The 26010-nt window shown below is 50.1% G+C and overlaps 1 protein-coding gene across 12 annotated transcripts in view; it reads right to left on the bottom strand.

Moving 5' to 3' along the window:
* EPB41L1 (erythrocyte membrane protein band 4.1 like 1) overlaps positions 1–26010 on the bottom strand; it is a 117463-nt gene that overhangs the window by 51911 nt on the left and 39542 nt on the right. For 10 of the 12 annotated variants that reach the window (XM_046678406.1, XM_046678405.1, XM_046678404.1 and 7 more), the window contains one exon: positions 186–376. The exons of 1 other annotated variant lie outside the window; for it this stretch is intronic. In XM_046678406.1, the coding sequence (XP_046534362.1) occupies positions 186–362 (177 nt within the window). In that variant the 5' untranslated portion in view covers positions 363–376. Of the gene's footprint in view, positions 1–185; positions 377–15585; positions 15847–26010 lie in introns of those variants that run through there. One more of the 12 variants, XM_046678407.1, reaches the window with a different exon arrangement.

The raw sequence follows: 26010 nt of genomic DNA, 5'->3' as shown, positions 1-26010 counted from the left end.
TTAACAGTTACCCTCTCAGGTTTGGGAGAATTAAATATAAAAATGAACACAATGCCCCCAGCCCAGAGCTCGGCATGTACCGGGTCAGTGACAAATCTCAGCTTCCTTCTTTCCTCCCTCCTAAGAACCGGCCCTGGAGGACTGGCTGGGCAGGAAGAGGGATGCCCATGCTCTCAGGCACACACCTGTTCAGCAGGCCGTGTGTCCTGCTGGAGCAGATGCTTCTCATTGGAGTTGGCCTCAGGGTGGCCGTGGCCTGCGGGGGTCACAGGGGTGGTCGCGTCAGCGGCTGCCTCAGGCTGCTGTGGAGCCTCCTCCTGAGCCTTCTTCACCTCAGAATCGGGGCCTGTCTCTGTTGTCATGGTGACCAGCACGCCTGCATTGGCATTAAGGAGAGCACGTGACAGGGGAGGGGGCAGCAATGGTGTGATAGAACAGAGTGAGGGGGACAGGAACCACACGCGGAGAGAGACAGATGGAGACAAATGGACAAAGAGCCACAGAGAGAAGGAAGGAGGGAGGGAGGGAGAGACAAAGGAAGTCGGGATGAGGACAGAGTCATGAGAAGTGAGGGGTAAGTGGTGGCAGCCAAAGTCACAGACCCCTTCCCACACTTGTGTGCATGTAACTCCTCAAGGAGTCCAATCTCTTGGTCCAGGTCTGGAATTAGGCCCTTCCTAGGGACTATGAGAGTCTCTCCAGGGAGCCCCACTCTGCCAAGAGCACAAGGGACAATCAGTGACCACCTCCAGGCAGGCCCTCAGCCAGGCTGTCACTTTAACCATACCACCTGGCACACAGTAGCCTCTCAATGAACGTTGGATAAATTGAACTCAAGCAAAAGAGCCCCAGGCTCCAGGCCCTTCCAGCACTGACTTTGGGCAAGGCTCTTCATGCCCCAAGTCTCAATAAGTCCTGCCCCACTGACTTCACAGGGATGTTGTCAGGATGAATCCTAAGGTATAAGACAGGAAGGCATTCTTAAAAAATGCATAGCCCTGATGACGTAAAAGTCAGGAGAACTGGGCTCAGGCTCCAGGTCTGCCACAAATGGGGCAGTCATTTCACCTCACTAGGACTCATCTGAAAAGTGAAAGACTTAGAGAAATTATGTCTGGGATAGGCTATTCTTATCATTTCCCCCTTGGAGCAGGAAATGAGGAGGTTTCAGAGAATCAAGGACCTATTGCCCAGTTATTCTGCTGGAATAAGCAGACTGCAAAGAGAGAAAAGAAGAGAGAATGGCACGGTCCCATTTTTATATTTAAAAAACAAAATAATAACCTCAAGAATACATATCTGGGTTTGTGCACATGTAGCAAAAGATCTGAAAGGATACGCACCAAACTGTTAAGAGGGGTTAATAATTCAGAAGTGGATAAAGGAAAATGGGAGCGTTCCATGGGGTGGGATAAGAGAGGGAACTTCATTTTCTACCTTATACACTTTGGAATTACTTGTATTTTAAATATACATATATATTTTTTAACCTACCAGTCGGGTTTTTTTCAGAGAGCAAAAGCACCCATTTCTGACCCCAATCAGTGGATCCTCAAAAGAAAGTTTGGAGCTAAAACCTAGGGAACAGAGAAATGGGTGAGAATGCTCACCCCTGAGTCTAGAGCCTTCCTCCAAATCCATCATACTAAGTGAGAAAGATCCAGATTAGACCTGGCAGGTCCCTCCCCAATCCCATCCACCCTGGGAGGCCTCCGATGGGCAGACTGACAGACAGACCCTGGATCCACTTGGGCTATGCACATGCACTAAGCCCTTACCCACACTTCCTTTTTATTCTTCAGTTTCTCTCCCTGCATTCCAGGGCGCATCAGCCTGGCCCAAAGCAAAGGGCACTGGACAAAAAGTCAGGGGCCCTGAGCACCCCACTTGGTCACACGAGAGCTTTAGGGCCCTGGACAGGTCACAAGCATCCTCAGTCTCCAGAGTGGATAATGAGTGGAACACTCTATAAGCTGGAGCTAATAGAACAAACGAGAGGGTTTGCTGTTACTGATGCTGCTGTTTAGAAGTAAGATGAGGAGGAAGGGAAGGCCTTGGTCCACATTGCCTCATCCCCACCCAGAAATGCTCGCCACTCATGTCATTACCCTGAGCATTACAGGTTAACTTAAAGCCATAGTTAAATAAAGGCTCTCTGTGGCTTACACGACACCAAATGCCGACTCTGGGCTAGGACACAAAGCAACAAGAGCTGCTCTGGGGGAGCTCACAGCCTCGTGGAGTCAAACTGAGACGTGTCTGCCTGGCTCTGGATCTCTTCTAAGCCTGCGCTGGAGGATATGGGCCATTACGCTAGATAAGGCCTATAGGAAAGGAGCCTTAAAATACATGCCTACTTAATTTTGTTTCAAAAAAAAAAAAAGAATCCACAGACTAATCTGTATGTTTTCTGCTGTGAGAAGCAGAATCCACATGACCCTTATGGGCCCAGGAAGCCTAGAGGCTCCAGCGCATCTACTCCTCCCCTCGGCTTCAGTCTGGTTTCAGTCCATAATCTCTGAACCTTCCCCTGGCCTGTGTCTTCTTGGAAATAGTCCAGAGAGCAATCTTAAATAAATATCACAGTCTTCCGCTGCCTGGGTCTCCAGCAGAGCCTGCTGGCAGTGAACGCCTGGTGCTAGCAGAACCCAGATGATAGGAGCTGAAGTCTTTTGAGATGATTCAATCTCTTCTTCTTTCACAGGTGAAACCCAGAGAACAAAAGAGACTTGAGTGACAGCCATTTCCTCAGACAGGTTTGCCCTGGTCCCTTCCGCCCACTCTCCTCCCCATCCAGCCTCCTGACTCCCAGATCCTAGCTCTGGGGCCATTATTCTTTCCACTGCACTTTGCTGCCTCAAGCAAACTTCAACAGAATCTCTCAGAAGGAGAAAGCACTCAGGTCCAGGCTGGAAGCCAAGGATGTAGCATGAACCACCAATGAACCCCATGGCCAGAGGCTGCTTAGATAAATGATGGTTCATCCACTCTGGAGAGTAAAAAAAGATGATACAAAAAATCATGGAAAATATTTGAGTGAAAAAGCAGTTTGTACAGACTGATCCTATTTTGATTAAGACACACACACAGATACAGGAAATTCAGCAAAGTATTAACCATGGATGACCAGATGGCGGGCGTACAGATTATTTTGCATTTTTCTGTTTAACTGTAGTTTTCAATTTTTCTACTATACTTGGAGATTTCTTGAATGAGTAAAAAAAAATTAGAAGTTAAAAAATAAATTCTTCCAACACACATGGCTTGGTATGACAGGATGAGAAAGAGATAAATAAAATCTGTCTAAACTTTAAAAAAAAAATTATGAATTGAGAAGAAAAATAACATTATTTTTTAAACCTATGTTGAGATCCTTCTTTATTTCACGAGTCCAGGGATAACGGCCTGGTTCTCTCACTGGGCCACAGAAAGCAAGCCAAGAACCTGGCCTGGGCTTCTGTCACACACAGTCACGTGGACAATGTTCTGCCCAGGTCCAGGTCAGCATGGACTAAGGGAGCCCGCTGGGCAGCCAGGTTGGCCGGGCACCGTAGGGGACCTGGGGGGGCATGTGCTGGTTCCTGTAGAGCTCACTGCAACATGGGAGGAAGATGCTCACCCAGGAAACATTTAAACACCGGGCATCATATGACTTAGATTTACCAGTGTACGTTTCAGCCTCAAGAAGAGTGTGGGGACCTGGTGATTGGGAATACGGTTTGGAGTTCCCAAAGAAGGCTTAGCGAGTAGAGGGATGGTGGGGTGGAATTAGGTTTTCGAAAAAGTGAGAATCTAGACAGGAGATGGCAGGGAGGGTGTTTGGGCTGAGTCACCATGTGGGCAAACGCCCAGACATGGGAACAAGTAGGGCTGTGCAGAGGACAGACAGGAGGCCTTGACATTCTGACACCCTGGAATGAGAAGCCTATGAGGGTGAGCCCTCAACAGCCTGCAGGAGGGACAGGGTGGAGCTGGGGAGAAGCGAAGACACCACAGGTGATGCAGGCAGCCTCGTAAGAGTCAGAGTGTCACTCTGCTGGAAAGGGCAAGACTCTCATCAGTGAGCACTGCTGGGGGCCAGGCCCAGGGGTCAGGGGCTTCACACACCATCATTTCATGGACCCCTCACAGGGCAGCGGGGCCAGGGGCAGACCTAACTCAGGGAGACCCAGACTTAAACCCTGGCTCACCACTAGCTCGCTCTGTGACCTTGGGCAAGTGACTTCACTTCTCTGAGCCTCAAGTTGCCTTATCTATAAAACAGAGCTACTCCTCCCTCCCTCTCATTGCGGTGATGGAGATTCAGAAAAATAACTTAGAGAAAGCATTTGGTATGGTATGCACTCAATAAAAGAAGCCTGAGTGGGTCTATAATTACAAGCAGGATTGGGAAACCACCGTGGGGAGTGGTCTGAGAATCAGTTCATAAGTGCTGCCCAGAATGGATGGAGAAAGAGATGTTCTAAGAGACAGAGGCCAGCAAGGCCAGACTGATGACACTAACATATGAAAACCCGAATGCACAGGATTAGAAAAGGGAAAGGTCAGCCAGAGAAGTAAATGCTGACAGTGCCCGCACCAGCCCTGTCTGGAGGAGAGGCCCGGTGAGGCCCAACACGCTCCCCTGGCCAGGTCTGGGGCCAGCCCAGCTGACTGTCAGCATCTGGTTCTTTTCAACATTGCAACCATTGCTGGCTCCCCTGGCTTGCTCTCCAGGGACACTAAGAAGCCTTCGCATGCTGTGGCTTTCCATCTGGGTGGCCTGCCGGGAGAGTGTCATAGTCTAGGCAAGGCAATATCCACTTGGCCTGCAGTTGTGCCTCTCATTAAAAATGAATCAACTGGTTTATACATCAGGCCCTCCAACCAGGGTTAGCATGAATCAGCATCTCTGAATCCAGTAACTTGATTTGTTCTTTTTCTCCATTCCCACAGCCACTGCCCAGGTCTAGCCACTCTCAACTCATGCCCACGTGGCTACCCCAGCCTCCTTCATGGACCCCCTGTGGCCACTTGGGCCCTCCCAGAGTTTATTCTCCACAGATCAGCCACAGAGATCTTTTCAAAACTACAATTGGGAGCCAACCCTAATGGCCTAGGGGTTAAAGTTCAGCACTCTCACCGCTTCGGTGGCCCAGGTTCATTTCCCCGTCACCAAACTACACCACCCATCTGTCAGTAGCCATGCTACGATGGCAGCTCATAGAGAAGAACTAGAAGGACTTACAACTAGGATATATAGCATGCATTGGGGCTTTGGGGAGGGAAAGGAAAAACAAAAGGGAAGACTGGCAATAGATGTTAGCTCAGGGTGAGTCTTTCCCTAAAAAAAAAAAAAGCAGGCAAGCTGACTTCAGGGAAAAAAAAAAACAAACTCCAACTGGATGCCCCCTTTAAAACCTCCAGTGACTTTCCGTCAAAATAAAACACAAACTCCTTATCAAAGCTACAGGTCCCTGCATATGGCCCCTGTGTCAGCTCCCACCACTGCTCATCCCCTACTGCCACCAACGCTGTGGGCCTGTCACACTGCCTTTCTGCTCCTCAACCACACCAGGCTTGCCTGAGCTTGAGGCTTTGCCCTTAATGGTCCCTCTGTGTGGACAGTGGGCTCATCCTATCTCTTGTCATGGCAGCCATCATCCTTCAGATCTCAATCTATGCGCCCCTTTACCACTGTCTAAAGTGGGTCCCTCTTGTTATGTTTTTGTTACAGTATCCTGGGTTTTTTGGTTTTGTTTTATTTTGTTTTGTTTTTTCCATTTTAATCATTTTTCAGTGTAACAATTCAGGAGCATTAACTATATTCACAATGTTGTGCAACAATCACCACTATTTCCAAAATTTTGCATCACCTCAAACAGAAACTCTGTACCCACTAAACAAGCATGCTGGGTTTTTTTTTCTTTCACAATAACTATCACAAATGAAAAACATTTATTTATTGATTTACTTATTTGTTTCTATTCCTCCTCTAGAATATAAAATCCATAAAGACAAAACTTTGTCTCATTTGCCATTATCCCCAGGGCTTAGCACAGCTCTTGATAAATAACAACAGCCAACGTTTATAGAGTTTGCTATTTGCCAGGCACTGATCTAAGCCCTTAATATCAATTAACTCATTTAATCTTCATAATAACCTATAATAGGTACTCCTATTATCTCCATTTCACAAAAGAAGAAACTGAAGCACTGAGAAGTTAACTAACTTGCCCAATCTCACACAGCTAGTAAATGGCAGTGCCAGAATCCAAACCCAGAGGGTCTGGTGTCAGATGGATGGGAAGATGGATAAATGGACAAACATATGGGTGATGGGTGGGTGGAACGCCAAGGAGTCAATTTTTAATTCTACTCAACCGAGGACCAGAGACCTGGACTGCATTCACCTCGGGAGCCTTTCTGGCTACCAGCCAGCCAGCCTCTCCTGATGACTTATCGGAACTTAAGCACCTGACTTTCCATCCAAATGCCTGATATTATCATCCTTATTTTACTGATGAGGATGCACAGGCCCCAAAGAGGCATACAGATTTGCCCAAGGTCATAAGGCTGTGCCCAGTCTCTCTGACTCCAAGGTCCACTCCAGGACACGGCATTTCAGCAGCCTCCGGGGGTCTGTCCTGCACTAATTTCTCCCAGGGGTGAGGTTGGCCGAGGAGAAATTTCCCAAGATTGAAAGGCAAACACACTAGGAAGAGCTAACTCAGAATCAGGACCACTGTTTCTTGTTTAAGTTCTGCCACTTCCTTTCTGCTGGGCCTTGGCAAGTCACTTCTCCTTTCTGAGCCTCAGTTTCCTCATTTGTGAAACAGGGATGAGAGGCTCTGTCCCCCGACTTCAGAGCAAGGTAGATAACGGATGTTACAGAGAACAAGAGGACTTTGAAATACACAAGTTAAAGTCACGTTAACTACAAAGGAGAGTATATTACAGATGTTTATGATACGTATACCAAAAGCATGTCTTTGCACACATATGCATAGCGGTACAACAATACGAGGGCACATACAGCCACGTGCGCTCATGGTCATGAACAATTAATTCTTAGCCAGTAAGGCTCTTGTCTAAATCTTGGACACTGACAACTTTTCCCCAGGTATTCTTGGGAAATCTGAACCAGGTAGGAATTAATGATAGGGAGGAGAGGAGAGAGAGAGAGAAATGGACAGGCTGTGAGAGACACCAAAACACCAAGAGAACACCAGGCAGACAGTGAGATTCTTTGTTCTGAATGATGTTTTCAAAAATCACAGTTACCAAGATAACTCTTCTCTCTTTTGGGGAAGTCAGAGGGCACATCTCCCCCATCCCCCTACAACCAGGCCCCTGGACTGTCAGTCTTCATTTGCACCCTTACATCCACTCCCTGCTCAAAGATGTAGATGGAGGTTGACCCCTTGGACTGTCTCTTGAGCTCACTTGTCTGCTGACTTCTGGTTAGGTTTGGCCAATGGGAGGCAGTAACAGGAGGTCAGAGGTTGGATGGAGAGAGAGGTTGGAGTGTATCTTCCCAGTTTCCCTCCCTGTGGTTCTGGTGGGGGCTGAGCCCCTCTGCTGACAGCTCCGTGCATGGGCCCAGCCACCACTGAAATCCGGTAACACCCTTCCCTCCCTCTGCTCATTCAGAAGGAAGGGAGGTAACAGCTTCTGTCACTGTTAGTTTGTGGGTACCCCTTGTGGGTTCCTTTAACTCTGTCCACACCTTTATTAATATCTCTTCAGCTGAAGCATCTGAGTAGAATTCTGTTTTCTGCCAGAATCTGACTGATACACCTCCTGAAACTAAATAGATATATGAATCAGAGAGGGAGGGAAGGAGAAATCAGGAAGAGGCAGTATGGTCTAGTGGTTAAGGATAAAATGGGAGACCAGGAGAACTTGAACAAGACCCCCTTAAGCTCTCTGTGCCTCAGTGTCTTCATCTGTAAAATCATGATGGTAGTCTTGCCTACTTCACAGGTTTACTGTGAAAATTAAATCAGATCATGCCCACAAAGCACTTAACACGTGTCAAAACCCACACTTATTGCTCAAAAAATATTAGATATTCCCCTCTTTAGTATGAAGTCTAAAGGCTGAAATGTTAACAATAGCATTCCCTTGGAGAGGGAATTATAGAGTTTTGTGGGGGTTTTTTTGGCTTTTTAGGGGGTTCTCTCTCTAACAATTTGTCTACCATGAACATGTATTACTTCTGGAGTCAGAAAAGAAAAAGAAAAGAATTAAAAGAAAAAACAGGGAGAGAAAGAGCCTATTAAGATTTATTCTTCCCCTCTGGAGATGATGTTATTGCCCATTGGGATTTCCCCAGAACAAAACATTCACTTCCTCAGTGACAATCTCTGGGTGGACGTGAGTGAAACGCCTGCCTGCAATGAGGGAGGAGGGGGGCAGGCTGAGACAGCTGCCTCTGGGGCCCTGTGCCACTCTCCCAGCCAGCCCCTGATGGAGGCAGAGGGGTCAAAATGGGAGCTGGGCCCACAGTCATTCTTATTGCTGCTCAGGTCTGTACGCAGCAGTGGGGAGACGGCAATTTGTCAGAGGCTTGCAGTACCCATGGCACCGCATTAAATAAAACCAAGCAATGCAAAGAGGCTGCCACCCATCAGCACTGGCTTCTTGCCCAAAGGTTTCACGTGCCACCGCGGAGCCACAGACTGATGTGCAGTTGTGGGCCGGGGACCACGTGACATGCCCAGACCTGCAGAGCAACGGCATCAAAAAGGAGAAATGCCTCCCGCTTGGACCACATTGATGACTACAGACGCAGACGGAGACCTCCCTATAGTGGAGCATCCTCTGAGAGCCAGGCAATGAGCTGCCTGTCTTCTGGGCTTTGTCTCATTTGAGCTACATAACGGCCACATGGAATAGGTGGGCTTACCCCAGGCTGGCTTGGCTGGCTAAGGTCAGATAGCTAGTCAGTTGAGTAGAGCCAGGACTAGGACCCAAGTCTGCTGGCTCATGGTCCCATGCTCTTCCCCCTCAATCCTGCTACATCCCACTACCTCCAACTTGCTGTCAGCCATGTAACCAAAGCTACTGTTGCTCTGGATGTAGAAATAATAACAGCAGTATCAATTCCTCCCACATGCAGCGTGTGTTACAATTTAAAGGATCCTTTTATAATCATTATTCTGCTTGGACCTCACTGACCAGGGGTTGGTAAAAAGGAGCATGGAGCATGGAACAGCAGTTATGAACATGGCCTTTCTACCAGAGTCTTAATCCCAGCTCCACTGGCTTGGGGACCTTGGGCAAGTTACTTAACCTCTCTGAGAGCCAGTTTGAGCATGTAAAATGAGAATAATACCTGCTACACCTCAAAGGCATTTAGTGAGAATTAAATGAGAGAATGCACGTGAAGCTCACTCTGGCACCATGTCTGCCATATAGTAGACAGTAAGTGGCAGCAATGGCTGTCATCAGTAAGGCTGTCACTACCATAAAGATGGACAAACTGAGGTCCAGAGAAGGTAAAGAACCTGTCCAAGGACACTCAGAGGGTAAACAGCAGCCTGGCCCAGGCAGCAGCTTACAGCACCCAAAGAGAATTTGAAAATTTCACAGGTGAGCTCCATAGTGGGTGAGTAAAAGAAGGGGTTTCCCTGGGACATCCCCACTCTTTGAGGGTGACAGAGATAGGGCCTCCTCCAAGCATGCCAGCCCTCAGTGTCCTTGCCCTCTCAGGCTCCACCAAGAAGGGAGGAGAGGAGAAGAAAGGAGAAGAGAGAAGCAGCGGGCCTTCCTGGGCAACTTTCATGGTCTCAGTTTCTGACTCTTTCTCACTTGATTTTTCTTTAACTGTTTAAACACTATCAGAATTCATCGTCAGCATTATTTAGAATAGAGTAAAATTGGAAACAACTTTAAATGTCCATCAACAGAGGGCTTGCCAAGTTAATTAGCATTTATCCATTAAAAAATGAATTACAAAAGTATTACCTACCTATTGCGAAAACGTTTGAGACGGATTTTATAAATACTGACATGGAAAGAGGTTGATATACAGTTAAATGAAAAAAGCAAGCTGTAAAACAACAATGCAATTTATGGTCCCATTTGGGTTTGTATGCTTATGTAGGCACAGAAAATATCCAAAATATCCTGGAAGGACATACACCACACTGTTACCATTGGCCACTTCTACACAGAAGAATTTTGGTTGGGGAGCCAAGGAGAGAATACACTTCTGAATTATTAGGATTTTTCACATATTTCTTTTGCAATTATAACTAAAGAAAAAATAAATATAATATTAAAAAAAAGATTTGTGGCAGTGAGTCTTATTTGTTTCCTGTAGTATCCGCTGTAACTCCATCTCTGCCTGTTCTCCTCCAACCTTTATCTATGCTCATACCTAATTTTATACCACTTTAATCTGAGTGCTCATAATTTTATAGGGTTTTCTCCCATATAACATTAATTCCATCAGAAATATTTCCACATTATTATGTCATCATTATCATCACAGCTAACATTCACGGGTGCTTTACTATTTGCTAGTTACCATGCCAAGAGTTTTACATGCCTTAAATCACTTAGTGTTGACAACCCTAAAAGCCGGTACCTGGACTGTCCACATTACAGATGGGGAAACTGGGGCTTAAAAAGATTAATTTGCCAAGGCCTGGTGGCTAGGAAAGACAGAACCAAGACTTAAGCCCTGATCTCTGTGCGTCCCAAGTCCTCACTGGGAACCTCTCCGCCCTACTCCCCTCAGGGATACTGAGTAGTGAACAGAAGAATGTGGGAAGTAGGGACAAGGAGACCAGGTCCTGGGTCCTACTACTTGCATGACCTTGGGCAAGTCACTTCTCCTCTGCTTTGTTCACTCAATCAATTCTCTCCCCAGATAAGCATTTGCAAGTCACTGAGCTACAGCTGAGGACAGAACAATGAATAAAACATGAACCCTGCCCTCAAGGAGATTAGAACCCAGCCTGAATCTCCTCACACAGGATCTAACCCCTGCCCCACCTCTGTCACAGGGACATGAAACTAAACGAAATGAATAAAAGATGCAAAAGAGTTTTGCAAGTGCACAGCTCTATACACTGCAGGGATAAGTATTTCTGTGGTTGTTCACGGCTGCGTATTATTTTATCCACTGGATGTTCCAAAACGTTCTCAATCATCTTTCTATTGTGAGGCACTTAGTCCCAATTTGCTGCTATTATAGAAGAAGCTCTGATGGGGATTCATCCAAAGGAAATTATTCACAAGAAAAAAAAAAACCCAGATGCACAAAGAAGATGCTGCGCAACCTTCAGAATGACTGAAGGGAGACGAGCTTTTCATCTTAATCTCATGAGGCCTCAAACCAGATTCGTGACCCCTGTGGCCTTCCCCACTCCAAGCTGCTCCTCCCCCAACCAGCTGAGCCTTCCACCACCAGAGGGGACATCTTAGTGCAGCCTCAATCTTCCCTGCCCCAGCCCTCCAAGGGCACAGGGTTGATGTTTTTCCTGCAAGGCTGCAGTCCACTCCCTCCTTGTGGTTCTTGCAGTCGCCAAAGGGACCTTCCCAAGCGTAGTTCTGTCAGGCCCCAGTACATGCCCCACGCAGACCAAACAACTGCAAAGCTTCCCGGAGCCTCCAGGCTCCTGTCAAGTGGAAACACCTGAGCCTGACATTTAAGCGCGATGGAAGGAGGAGAGAGGTAATGTTTACTGAGTTCCTGTGATGTGCCAGCCCTGCGCTAGGTCCTTTACATAACAACCATCATAACGTGATCTCTATGAAATAGGTGTGTGGTGTTTATCTCATTTTACAGATGAGGAAACTGAGGCTCAGACCAGCTAAGTGATGTGCCCGAGGGCATATGGCTAGTACAAAGCGGAGCTGTGACTAGAGCTTAGGTCTGCTGGATTCCAGAGCTTTGCCAAAGACCCAAACACAAGCTGACTTTCTGAGTCACCTTCCAGTGCCCCCAGACCCCTGCACCATCTGCTCCATGCACACCAGAACACTCATTCTTCTTCAAAGTATCCCTATTTCCTTCCCCTCTGACCTAGGGGAGTGGGTACCCTTCTTCAACAACTATCGAAATTCCACTTGGCATTTGATGCCCAGCACAAAGGCCTCAATCTCCCTGATCACCGAAATAGGAATCCATGCTTAGCACACACAAGAGCTAACCCTTTACCTTCCCTGTGTTGTGTCGGTGCCTCCCAGCTAGACTGGAGGCCCTTGAGAGGGATGTTTCCTCAGAGGTCACACAGGGCCTGGCATGGAGCTACTCTGTGAATATTTTTCAAATTGAATAAAACTGAGTATGACTCTGAGAAGGAACTGTGGGCTGCCTGGCATGGTCATCAGGAACATGTCTCTGACCCACGCTGCCTGGATTTGAATCCTGGCTCCCCAGAACCTAGCTGTGTGACCTTGAGCAACTGTCTTTCCCTCACTAAGCCTCAGTTCCCTCAATCTATAAAATGGGGAGAAGATAATTCCCATCTCACAGGGTTTTGTGATGATTGTATGAGTCGTACAGGTAAGCCCTTAAAACAGTACCTGGTATAATAATAAGTGCTCAAGAAATGTCAGTTACTATTCTTATCCACAAGCCTCCTGCCCACAAAGGAAGCAGTGCCAACCTGCTCCCACTCCCATTCGTCTGCCCAGGCTCAGGTCCCCTTCCTACAGGGCCTCCTCTTCACAGTCCCAGCTGGTGCCTCTGCATTCCCACCCTTCTGTTTTCTGGTCATTATGATCCTATCAAATGTAGCAGGGGGCGAGTGTCAGGGCCAACCAGTCTTCCCTGCTAGCCAATGGGAGCAGGGAGTCCAGAGCATCCCCACTTCTAGGGGATCCTGCCCGAGAAGAGAAGAGCAAGGCTGACCACTCTCTCAGGGCTCCCAGTCTTACCTCTCTGCCCCTACCCCTCGGGACCACAGGAGTACTTGGGCCACAGAACCACCCTTGCCTCACCAGACCCAACACACAGACCTCTCCACCTGGACCAGCCCTGGCATATCAGTCATCTGGCTCTGCGGGACACCAACCTGGTACTCCCATCACTGCACCAGGTATACTGTCACAGTAGAGAGAGGGGCTCTGGGCTCAGACAGCCCCACGCTTTGCAGCTGTGGAAGCTCAGTGAAAACCTGTGAAACCTCTCTGAGCCTCAGTTTCTCATCTATAAAAAGTGGATAATAATAGCACCTGGGGGCCGGCCCAGTGGCGCAGCAGTTAAGTGCACACATTCCGCTTCGGCGGCCGGGGGTTCGCCAGTTCGGATCCAGGGTGCGGACATGGCACCACTTGGCAAGCCATGCTGCGGTAGGTGTCCCTCATATACAGTGGAGGACGATAAGCATGGATGTCAGCTCAGGGCCAGTCTTCCTCAGCAAAAAGAGGAGGATTGGTGGCAGATGTTAGCTCAGGGCTAATCTTCCTCAAAAAAAAAAAAAAAATAATAATAATAATAGCACCTGCCTGACAGCGTTGCTGTGAGATAACTCAAAGCACTTATCACCCCAGCGCATGGCATACAGTAAGTGCTCAATAAATGCCATCACTCTGATTGTGTGATCGTTGGTATTACTCCAGGTAGAGATGATTATCCCCTTTGAATAAGTGGGGACACAGAAGTCCAGAGAGGCCCAGAGTGAAGTCCATGCTGGAGCTAACACAGAGGTACTTCCTGCCTCAGCAGACCTAGTCTGGAGACCCTCTCTACTGCCCCCAGAGGGTCAGGCCCAGAACATCCCTGGGCATCCAGCATCCTCTTGGCTCTGTATACTCCCAAGGGGGTCCAGGGCTACCAGCTGCCTGTTGCCTCAGCCCTGGTCCTTTATCTGTGAGGCAGCCTTGCCTTTCCTCCTCATCTCTTGGGGGCAAGGGCTGGGGGGCCAATGTAAGGCCCCTCCTAAGGGGCCAGGCTATAGTGCCCAGCCCCTGTAAGAGTCCTGTGTATGGGACAGCTGCAGCAAGAGGGAAGCAGGCATTGGGGCTGCAAGAACCCCAAACCAAGAGATAGGAGACCTGGTTACACTAGTGCTGGCTCTACAACTCAGTTGCTGTGTGACCTTGGACAAGTCATTCAGCTCTTCAATATTTACTGAGTGAGGACTACAGGATCAAGCATTATTCTCACGCGGGTTCTGTGGAAGCAACCTTCCATGAAACTCACAGAGCTGGGCCCAGAGAACTGCCACGTGGCCCAGGAAGGGTTTTAATAGGAACAATGCCCACTGCACTGATCTCCTCCAGGACTGCCTTGGGGTGCCCCTCAAGGGGCCACACTCTGCACATCACAAACACCACGCACGGGGTTGCTGGGCAGGCATGACCTCAGGCTGGCCAGCAGAAGCCAGCTAGATCCCTGCACGGAGCTGGCAGAACCCTCCTGGGCCACAGTGGCTGAGAGAGGAGGCTGGCACAGGCTGCCTCTGCCGCAGGCTCCATCTGGAGGAATGGGTGGGCAGGCGGGCACACAGCCGCCTCTATTCTCCACACCCTTGCCCGGGACAGGCAGCACTGAGTCTTCCAGGAGCTTCTGAGGGCACCATTCCCATCCCCAGCTCTCAACGTGGCCCAACTGCTGCTGATTCTGGAAGACTCTGAATGCTAGGAGATGGGGAAGAGATGGAGCAGTTGGACCCCACACAGCCCCAGAGAGGTCCTCAATCCAGCCTTCTTACACTCCCACCTTTGGGTGCAGAGGAGGTGATATGCAGATCCAGAAGTGACGGTGGGAACACGCAGTAGTGTCTCTCCCCCACCAACGCATCCTCAGAGCTCTGGGGGGAAAAGCCAGGACCATGGCTGGCAGCCGAGAAGGAGACTGGTATCCTCAGAACTCCCTCCTAGTCCTTGTCCAGCCCTTCAAGGTCCTCATAGACCACCCTGGGCCATAGCTCTACCAGGCAGTGGCCTCAGAACCTAGTAAGTACCCTGGTAGTGACTTGGCCCCCCATGCCTGTCCTCCTGAGCTCTTGGACATCCCTAAGTGTGACGGTGCCAGACACAACGGGGACCTGCAAGTCCTCTCCTCTAAACAACGGGGGTAGCCTCTGGCCAGGACAACACCAGGCCAGAACCACAGAGGTCCTAGGGCTAAGGTCCACCGCCCCAGCTTTGGAAGACTTAGAAGGGAGGTGGGATGCAAAGTGAGCCCAGAGTGGGGAAAGGTCTGTAACAGAGGGAGAGGGTGAGGGTGAGGGCAGGAGCTCCCCAGCATCCCAGCCTCCAGCCAAAAGACTGTCTTGCAGCATGTGAAGCCTGAATGGAGACATCCAGAGAGCCCTCAGACTCCCGGGAGGCCGCAGGAGTGGTCTCAGAGAACAGAGTGGGCCAACCCAGGGAGCCCAGCACCCAGCAACACTTCATCCCCAAGGCAAGCACCAGCCCACCGTCTGCCCTCCCCTCTCTCCAGGCCTTGGGGAGGCTGCAGACCTGGGAGGTAGGGAGAAATAGCAAGGACTTCTCCGACCCTGGCCAGGGGTCCAACAGCCTGCAAACTCAGTTCCTCCCGGTCTCACCCCAGTCCTCTCCCAGAGCTGGAGGCTGGGCCTATATGTACCAAGCCCCCAGACCCCCGTGGTACCTGATCCCCCGCCACCACGTGCCTACCTGGGCCTGAGGGTCCCCATCTCGGGCAGGCTGGGCGGGGGGTGCCCCCTCAGCTCCTGCGGCCTGCCGGCCGCGGGGCGGGGCGGGCGCGCAGGGCCGCGGCGGGCTCTGCGGAGCAGCCTGTTCCACGACACCCCCGCCCGCTGATGGATGCTGACTGCAGCAGCGGCGGCGGCGGCTCGGCGTGCGCCGGGGGCTGGGCACCGTGCCCACAGCCCCGGGCCTGGCGCCCGACGTGCGGCCAGCCCCCGCCCCCGCCCGGCCTCCGCGCCCAGCCCAGGGGCGGCCGCCGTGCGCCTGCCTGCTCCCTCGCGGCAGCCCTGCCCCTGCCTCCGCCTCCTCTCTGCCTGTCTCTATCTCCCTCTCCCTCTCCCCTTCTCTCCCTCTCTCGGCTCCCAGGCCACCTCCTCCCAGGCACTGCCACAGAAGCAGTTCCCAGGCCACTGCGGGACTGTGCATCAGGAGGCTCTTGCTCCTCCTCTGCCCCCACCCCGGCCCAAGCCAGCCTCTGCCCTCCTCCTGGGCCACCCCCTCTTGGGTGCTCAGCCGGGAGAGAGGGAGGGGGAGGGGAGAGGGGGAGGATCCCTGACTCAGAAGGGGTGACTCAGCCTCAGTGGGGCTCCCATTCCCAGCCCACCCAGCTGATACCCTGATACCCTCACAGCCCCAACAGCCCAGCAGCCCGAATCTCCCTGGGACTCAGGGCTCCTCCCCCATCAGCGAGGAGGTATGTGCAAATGTCTCCTGGGATCCTGTGTGTCTCTGAGTGTATGTATGTGTACATTTGTCCATATGTGCTTCAGTGACAACGACCATAAGTGTAACACTGGGGACTGGACCTGTGTACAGATGCGTTTCTGTTCTGGATGTGTGTGAGCACAAGCTGGGTGTGCAACCAGGCTCCAGGAAGAGGGGGGAGGTGGTGGCCAAGGGACCTGTGGCACTGAGGTCATCACTCAAAACCAAGCCAAGCCTTCTTCCTCCCCTCTGGCAGCATTAACTCAAAAAGTTGGTCCTGACCACCGCACCTCTACCTCACTTGATCAACAGGCCAGGACCTCCAATAACAGGGGACTCTGGGAGGCAGAGGGCCTGGCTCCAGTCCAGCTCTGCCACCAGTCGGCCAGTTCCTTTGCTTTCTTGCTCTGTGCCTCAGTTTGGGAACAAAGAAAGAAAGGGCTGAACGTCTTATTTCTAGGGGTCCCAGTTTGTGGGGAAGGCCTGGAGAAGATGGCGGGTAACCCACAATATGATCTCCAAAGATTTCTGCCCAAGGGTCCACGTTTGCAGCCCATGTGACTCCTATTCCCTAACCCCCCTCAGGCATACCCATCTATTATGTCATTCTTCAAATAATTCCTGAGTACCTACTGTGTGCCAGCCACTGTTTTAGACACCACAGAATCCCCACACTGGAAAGCAAAGCTGGGAAGCAGCACAGATGTGAGCTGAGCCATCTGTTCCCCCATGCTGCAATTCCCTCAGTGTCAAACTCACCAGTATCTATCTCTACTCCCACACTCCAGAGACAGGCCACTCCCTCCCTCCACTCCTACCTCCCATGGTGGCTGCTCCATCAGGGTGACCTTCCACCCTAGGTCCTAGTACCAACCCTAGGGCCTCCACAGAACGAGGCAATGCCCTCTCCCCAGCATCCCTCAGAGAACCCAAGATAGGAACAGTGTCCGTTCTCCCCATCCCCAAACCAAACCTTCTCTTCTCCAACTTAAACACGAGGGACTCCTTCACCAGATGTTCCCAAGACACAGATTCCGGTCCCTTCACTCTCCCTGCCGCCCACTAGGCTCAGGAGTGATCAGAAAGCAGAGAGCAGGAGGAAGCCAGCTCCTCCCAGTCCTAGAGAACATGCCCTCCCTCCAGACAGTAGACAGAAAGATGGACAAATCAGCTCAGGGCCAATTCACAGAAGGACCAGAGTCCTGCTGGGCAGACTTCCTTACAGATTTCCTTCTTTGCCTTTGGATTTTTCATTCCTCAGTCTTCCAAATTCAGCTCCTCCCAGGGACTCCCCAGGCCCTCAGGGGCCTGGCCTTGGGCAAGTCACTTTGACACTCAGAATGCTCTGTTTGAGTTCAGTTCACTACATATTTATTCAAATGAATGAGTAAAAGGCTCAGCAAAATTTAGGAGTTACACCAGAGGAACTGATTGTTTCTCATGCACATCTGCTAAGACATTCTTGACTCCCTGCCTTCCAGAATTTTTATTCCAGATTGACTCTCAGCCTCTTCTGCTCACAAGCCTTCCCAACCCTGGGCTCCTGTGGGCAGAACAGAGCTGCACGGCCAAAGCCCTCTGTTCCTCCTAGTTAAACTCTCCTTCCCTGGACGCTCCTCCCCTGGAGCAGGGCCACTTTCCCACTCTCTTCAGCTAGATGGAGACTTTCACTTTCCCAGAAAAATCCCGGCTACATTCCAAAGACTAAGGCAGGACATTCCCAGACATCATTCTGGATTTATACCCAAAGGGCTCAATTCCCTTCAGGTCAGTGGAACCACACAGAAGATTGGGCTTCTTCTACTATTATCATTATTTTTGTTGCTACTATTAACTAACATTTCTGTTAGCACTCTTCAGTTTGCAAATTACTTTTGTATGGGATCTTCACAGCATCTCGTGAGATATCATCCTCCATTTTATAAATAGACAGACTGGGGTCCAGAGGTGATGATTTGTCCAAGGTTACACTCACACAGTAACACTGGCTATCTGGACCAGACACTTTCCACTTTACCCTATGATAACCTTTTCCAGAGAAATCTGGTTGAGGGTGGGCTGGGGGCACTCTGAAGAACACACAGCCCCTTACAGGCCATCAGTTGAAATTACTTCTCCAATTACTTGGCTGCTTTCATTCCTCAGGGAATGAAGGCATAGGGATAGGACCCAACCTAGGGCCACATCTCATGAAAGCCCCCACAGGGAAATGCTAGGAGCCGAGGTGGAGGAAGAGGAGCCCACCCAATAAAGAGGGCCTCTTCAGTTCCCTTACTTCTGAATTCTGCTTCCAGCTCTGGCTCTACCACTGCTTTCTGTGTTACTTGGGCAGATGATTTGACCTCTCTGAGTCTCCTCACCTACCAAATAGGAGAAATTCTTCCTGCCCTACTGCTACTGGGTTGCTGTGACAGGTCAGCAAATGCTGGCAGAAAAGAAGGGACAGGACTGCCCATCCCCCTTCTGGTCTGCCTGGGAGGCAAGAGAAATTCTTTTCTCTTAAATTTTAACTAGAGAGAACTTGATGGTAAAAGCGTCAGGATACAGGGGCCAGGATTCGCTCCGTTGGATGGGAAGGCAAAGTGCACAGGTGTCAGCCACAGCCCCTCAAAGGCACTGGTGGGGCAGAGTCTAAACCAAACACTTCAGGCAGGGTCCCACCCACCCACCCGCCTTTTCATCTTTTGAATGAGGAAACCAAGGACCTGAGCAAAGCAGCAACTTGCCAAGGTCGCCCCAGGTAGTCAGTGGTCTGGTGACTCCCAGCCACCAGGGCCCCTTGATTCCTGGGCGGGCAGGATGGGGAGGCTGGTGAGCACTCTTAGCCTAAGGATTTAATCTTTCCTTTAGCAAGCAGTGATGTTCACACTGAGCCAGGCCCTGGGGAAGGTGGGAGGAAGTGGGTGGTCTCTGTCCTTGAATTCACAATCAGTCCAGTGGAGGAGAATGGCACATACACCAGCACATCAGAGGGCACTGTGAGATGAATCACCACCATTTTCTGAGCACTTACTCCATGCCTGGCACTAGACACACATTCATCAGTTTAATCCTTACAGCAATTCTCCGGCACTGAAATTAGTAAGTCTTGTCACAGCTGAAGTAACTGAGGCTCAGAGGGGCTAACGACTTCCCAAAGTTTGCCCAGCTAATAAATGGAGGGCTAGGACGTGACTGCCAGGTCTGTCTGATGCCAGTCCCTGAGTTTCAACCCCTGTGCTCTTCTACTTGCCTCTAGAACTGTGCCAACCACTATGGTAGCCACTAGCCACATGTGGCTACTGAGCACTTGAAATGTGGCTCGTGCAAATGGAGATGTGCTGTGAGTATAAAGGTCACACTGGATTTTGAAGATTTAATACAAAAAAAAGAATATATCTCATTAATAATTTTTGCATTGAAATGATATTTTGGATGTATTGAGTTAAATATATCATTAGAATTTCATGGTTTTGCTTTTTTTTCATGTGGCTACTAGAAAATTCAAAATTACATATGTGGCTCCTGTGTGTGGCTCACATTATATTTCTTTTGGTCAGCACAGGTTTAGATACCCTGAGGTCCTGACCCAGCCCATGGGGCTCAGAAAAGGCTTCCTGGAAGAGGGGACGCCTAAACTGAGCTGGAATAAAGGCAAGGTCATGAGAGGAGGGTCTTCCAGGCAGGAGAGCCTCAGGGCATCTGGTTTGGGCTCCAGAGGGCAGCAGGGCCTGGGTGGGCTAAGCTGCAGCCCGAGGCAGCCCAGGGCTGGGCCAGCCTCCGGAGGAAGCTACCAGAGCCAAACTTTCCAGAGCAGCGTGACCAACAGGCCTGGGAAGTTTTGCTTGACCAAGCTGTTCTCATTGATGCTTGGCACTCTCTGGGAGGCACTGCAGGGCAGCTGTGTCTGGGTGTGGGGAGCAGGCAGGGTGGATAGGTGGCAACACTCACCAGGCAGAAACCTCTCCCCTCCAGCTGCCCCTACAACCTCTCCTTCAGTCTCCTCCAGGAAGGCTCTCGAATCACTGCAATCCCCAGGGAGCTTCCAGCCCTGACCGTGGGAACCACACACTCCTGCATTAGGTCATATTCTAGCGCGGAATGATGCACAGTACTTAGTGCTTTTCCATATCTATCTTGGTGTTGCTGAAGAGCCTGAGGGCAATATTTACCTCTGGGGGAGGGTGGAGGCAGGGATGAGGGACATTCATTAATTAGTACAAGAGCTACTTGACCTTGGGCAAGGCCTTAACCTCTCAGAGACTTAGTTCCCACCTTGTAAAATGGGGATAATATCAGCACCACCTCTTAGAGCTCCTAGGAGGATGACACGAGAGAATACCCACAAAGGGCTTAGCGTGCCCTGTGGTACCCTCAGTCTCTCCAAAGCCTCCAAAGGTTGCCTCCCCTCCAGGGAGTCCACCCTCCCTGCCTCTTCCACTCATGCTCCACCCAGCCTGTTCTTCCTCTGGCCTGCTGGACCACACATCTCTCGTCTCCACTTCTGAATATGGGGCTCAGTTGTCATGAGGCTCTCTAGCTTCTCCAGCAAGATGGCAGTTTCTCAAAGATGGGAACCTTGCCTTCTCCTCTGTCCCCCTCCTCCTCCACACCCCCGCCTCTGTACCCACAGCCAGCCACCCCCACTCCACCTCCCACATAGATCTGGGCACCCCAGAGGCTCTCACAGCCCGGTCCTGTGAGACCTTGGACATTTGGCAACCATCTTTGGCCAAAAACAGTGTGGGTCTCGATGACTGTTCTCATGCTGGTCTCCACTGAGCAAATCTTGAGGAGCTGGTCCACTCTGCTTCCTCAATGGAGGAACCTTCAGTGGCCCCCCATTCTCTGATAAAGCAAGTCACACACCTCGGCCTGCCTCTCCAGATCATTCACAGCTTGGTCTCCCCAGGCTCTTCAGCCTCATCCTCAGGCTTGTGTGGGGAGCTGTGTCAAACTGGCTGGTTCCCCGCCCCCAGGGCAGGGCTGAGCAGCACGGCCCTGCCTCTCTGCTTTTGCACATGTTCTCTCCTCTGCCTGGGAGAACCTCTTTCCATTTCCCATGGTCATTCTTCTAGCCATCCTCCAGGAAGTCCTTCCTGATCCCCTCCTCGCTGCAACAACCCCTCCCAGCCCGAAGGAACCTCTTGGCCTCTCCCCTCCCTCCTGCCCTCTGCCTTCCAGCTCTGGGGTGTATGAATTGCCCAGCTTAGTGCCCAGTTCAAAATATGTGCATGATGTGTATCCCTTGGGACACATCTGCACTCCCAGAGCCAGAGGGCAGGGAGCAAGCTGGAGCTAGGAGTTCACCCAGGATGCCAGGACACTCCTAAGGCTGAATTCTGCTGACCCCAACGCCACTTTGGCTACAATTCTTAATGGAACCCTACACAACAGCTGCCCCTGGGAAATCAGCCTTCCCCCAGGAGGTCTGGGAGCCACACTCCTGGGGCCCGAACATGGAAGATCTGGCCACATTCCCACTGGATACAGACATCCACCCAGCCTCCCATCAGGTGCCTGAAGTGTCAACTGAGGTTTGCATCATCACAGCATCACAAATTCCTTGCGGTCAGAAGAGACCTTGGAGAGTATCATTCAGAGGCTAAGAGCAGTGAGAGGCTACGGGAGAAAAGCTGCTTGTGTATGTCTGTGGTCCTGTCTGCCAGAAGATGCTGCAGCAACACCATCAATCAGCATCATCATCACAGAGAGCATTTGAGACCCCACTATGTGCTGGCACTGCGCCTAGCAATTTGCGTACATTTTCAGTTTTTAATTCCTTACTGCTCTGTGAGACAGAGATTATATATTCCACCCTGATTTTATAGGGGAGGAAACTGAAGCTCAGAGCAGTTAAGTCACTGGTCCAAGGTCACATTGCTAGTGGGTAGGGAGGCCAGGATTCAATCCCAGAAATGCCTGATTCCAGAGCCTGTGTTTTTCCATCATTAATCCTGCACACATTTGGTTTAATACAAATTTACTGTGGAGATGCCAGCCATGTTTTAGTTCTTGTCTGGGGGGTAGCTACACAAGTATGTGTAGACTTATGCTCTATGTAATTTTCTGCATTTATATCATAACTTCAATAAAGTTTTATTTTTAAAAAATGTTTTTGTCCTAGAGATGAACACATGCTAGAGATTTTCAGATGTGAAATACTCTTAGTATTAGAATCCGAAGCTAGAAAGCTGTTTTTCTCTTTTTTCCTTTTTGACCATCTTTCCATTTCAGCCAGGACTGTTCTGAAGATTTCATAAACCCCCAAGCCAGGCCCAGCAGAATTTCACCTGCTGTCCATTGCTCAGATCACATTTTCTTGCATGCACCTTCTGGGCCTAGGTACCACCCAGCCAACACTCTGATTCCAGAAGCTGACATTGTTCTGCAGTCTTTGTAACCATCTCTTCATCCACCCAACTGCAGGGACCAGACAGTCAGAGCAGCCGCTGCATCCCTGGTTAATCCCTAACTTCACGGGGCAGCCAGACAGCGATGTCTGGATGTTCCCATCTCCTTGCATGCTGGGCAGAGAAGCCGCCTTTGTGGGTAAACACAGCCTTCTGCTTAGGCGGGTCCTGCCAGACTCCCCTCACCAAGAGGGCCCTCTGTGACTTTTATCTTGCTGCCCAAAATAACCATTGGCTTCAATGGTTCTCTGGTCATGAATCAGATTCTTGTGACAGCCTGTGAGCAGCTTGAGGACAGGAAGGGCACGTTATCCCTCTCGGCTTCCCCAGTACACCAGGGCGAAAGTTTGTGGGATTTAGCGAGCTCCTCTGTGTAACCGGAGGGACCTGTGGTAGGGAGTGCGGGCTCGCTAGAAAACAGTCATGCTCTCTGCAAGCTCAAGATTAGGGAAAGAAAGACAACACTGACACCAGCCAACTTCAGTAGAAGACAAAAAGTACTAAAGTTGTAAGAAAAAGATAAAGTATTTTGGGAGTTCAGAGGAGAAAGAGATTAGAGGGGAGCAAGTGTCAAAGAAGGTTTCAAGGCAGAGGTACAACTTGGGTTGAGCGCTAGAGACAGAGCAGGATAGTCTAGACAGAGGAAATAGCATAAAACAAGGCATGAAGTTGGGAAGTACAGAATAGACTCAGGAACCTGGTCTCGAATGGCCCAGAGGCCGGGATGCTGAGGGCTGAAGTTGGGGCTGGAAAGGCATATGGTGCCAATGGAGCCTCGAATGGTATACCATGTGGTTTCCTGCACTGTTTAGCAACTAGCTGCATGTGACTATTTGAATTTAAATTAATTAAAATTGAAAAAAATGTGAAATTCATAGCTACATACGGTTAGATACCATATTGGACAGTGCAGATGTAGAACATTTCCACCACTGCAGATAGTTCTACTGGACAGCACTGATACACACAGCAGAGAATCCAGAAGAATGAGCAGAGGCATGACATGACCCGAACTGGCCTTTAGGAAGATTAATTTGTCCCTGGTGAAGAGTAGCTGACAAAAGAGTACGAGAGGTCTGGACCCACAGGGGCATTGCAATAATCCAGGCAAGATCACTAATCACTTCTCTTCCCTCTGTTCATCTCTTCCTATCCGTAAGCAGGAAAGCGGAAAGCAATGGTTCTCAAAGTCTGGTCCCTGGAACAGCAGCATCACTTGGGAACTCCTTAGGTGTGCAAATCCTCAAACCCCACCCGAGACCTACTGAATCAGAAACTGGGAGGTTCAGAGCAGCAACCTGTGCTTTTATCAGCCCTCTCATGATTGTGATGCACACTCACTTGTGAGATCTACCAGCATAGAGGCTAGGAGCCCATATTGGTTCAAAAATGACTCTACACTCTGGAGTCAGAAGACCTGGCTTCATGTCCTGGCTCAGCCTTTTACTAGCTGTGCTCAATCTCTTTGTGCCTCAGTTTCCTTATAATAACTACATAGGGTTATTATAAGGACTAACCCTATGTGGTTATTATAAGGACTAAAGGAGTTAATACATGTACTTTTCTTAGAAGAGTGCCTGGCATATGGTAAGTGCTCAGTGAATGTTAATTATCATTTTTAATCCTCATGCTCCACTTCATCTAAACTCCTATGGTACAAAGTTGAATTCCTCCCACATACAATGGACCAATATCTGTCTCTTACCATCAGCTATAATATCCTGCCTGTCCATCATATAATATTCTTAGGCCCACTCACCCATAGCACCATTTACTTTTTGTTCAAGCCCACAGTGTCAGTTCCTCTCCCAGAAGGCAGGGGCACTTTCTGTGTCAAGGGGGCATTCCTGCCAGGGGAGAATGTTGAGGCACAAGAGGCAGATTTAATGTCTTGAGCTAAGATGCTCTGTAAGGGAGCAAGTCAGGAGATGCCCATGAGTCATCCCCTACGAGAGCACCTGGGAATAGGAATGTCTGGAGGTGAGTACCCAGCTGCCCACTGCCATTGAAAGCCTCAAGCCAGATCCATGGCAGCCAAAAGGGCATGGGAGATGGTACCTGGGGTTCTGCCTACTGTAGGTAACTGAATCCTGACTTAGGGAACCAGTCAGGGGATGATGGTGTCAAGACACCTGCATTCTGATCTTGGCTGTGAGATCTCGGGCAGTCATTTTCTTCTCTGGATTCAGTTGCATCACCTATAATGGGAGGGGTTGGACTAGTGTGGTTCTTAGCCTTTGATGGGTCATAGTTTCCTTTGAAAATGTGATGAAAACTGCAGAGCAGCTTCTCCCCAGAAAAGTACATATGGGCATACGTCCAGACACACACACATTATGTGCGCGTGTGCGCGCACACACACACAAACACACATCTTATTATAATTTCAGGCATCAAGAGACCTCATGAAGCCCAAACATAGATCACCCCCTGGGTCTATGGACACTTGGTTAAGAAACCATGGCTAGATGGTCTCTAATCATCCATGATTAGAAGTCCAGCTGTATTTGTATCAAATTTAAAGGAACCCTATGTCAAAAATTTCACCAAAAAGATGAGATTTGAAATGGGCTTTCATAGGATTCAATTGTTGATGGGCTAAATGCTGTGCTCCCTCCCAGAGCCTGCCACCCCCCCTTATCACATTGCCTCTGCAGTCTCCCTCCCCTTCCTGCTCCCCCCATTCAGCAGGGAGTGAGCACACAGTCCTGAAAGATACCCCTGCCCCCACTGGCTCTGCCACTTTCCAAAGAGGAGACAGATTGTCCCCAGCCATGAGAGAGTGGAATAGGAGGAGCCTGGCCTGCCTCTCGTTCCCCCATCCCAAATCCCCAGCTCAAATGCCAACCACTAAAGAGGTTCCCAGACGCCACCCCCCACCCCCAACATACACACACACACACACGCAAATACCCACGCGCGTGCCCTCCCTCGCATAGCCACAGCCAAGGGACTGCACCACCAGACAATTGGTGGTGCGGTCACTCAGAACAGGCAAGAGTTATTTTTAGAGGCCAAGTGACAGGACAGTGAGAGCAGTTCCACTCCGTCAGAGCTACTGCTGCCACCACAAGCCCTGATGAATCACAGCTCACTACGTGAACGTACACGTCTGTCAGCACAGCCAGAGAGGCTGCACTGGCTTCTAGAACCAATGTCTTGGATTGGTGACCACACTGATCACACCAAGCTGAGCCCAGGATCACACCAGGGGCAAGACTGCTGGGCCTGAGCCAGTGCAGCTGACCTAGACCAATAGCCCAGCACAGCCCAGCACAGCTTCCCCGACCAGTAC

Source organism: Equus quagga, chromosome 12 (genome assembly GCF_021613505.1).
Source record: "Equus quagga isolate Etosha38 chromosome 12, UCLA_HA_Equagga_1.0, whole genome shotgun sequence".
Lineage (NCBI taxonomy): Eukaryota > Metazoa > Chordata > Mammalia > Perissodactyla > Equidae > Equus > Equus quagga.
This window is presented reverse-complemented; position numbering and strand designations above follow the sequence as displayed.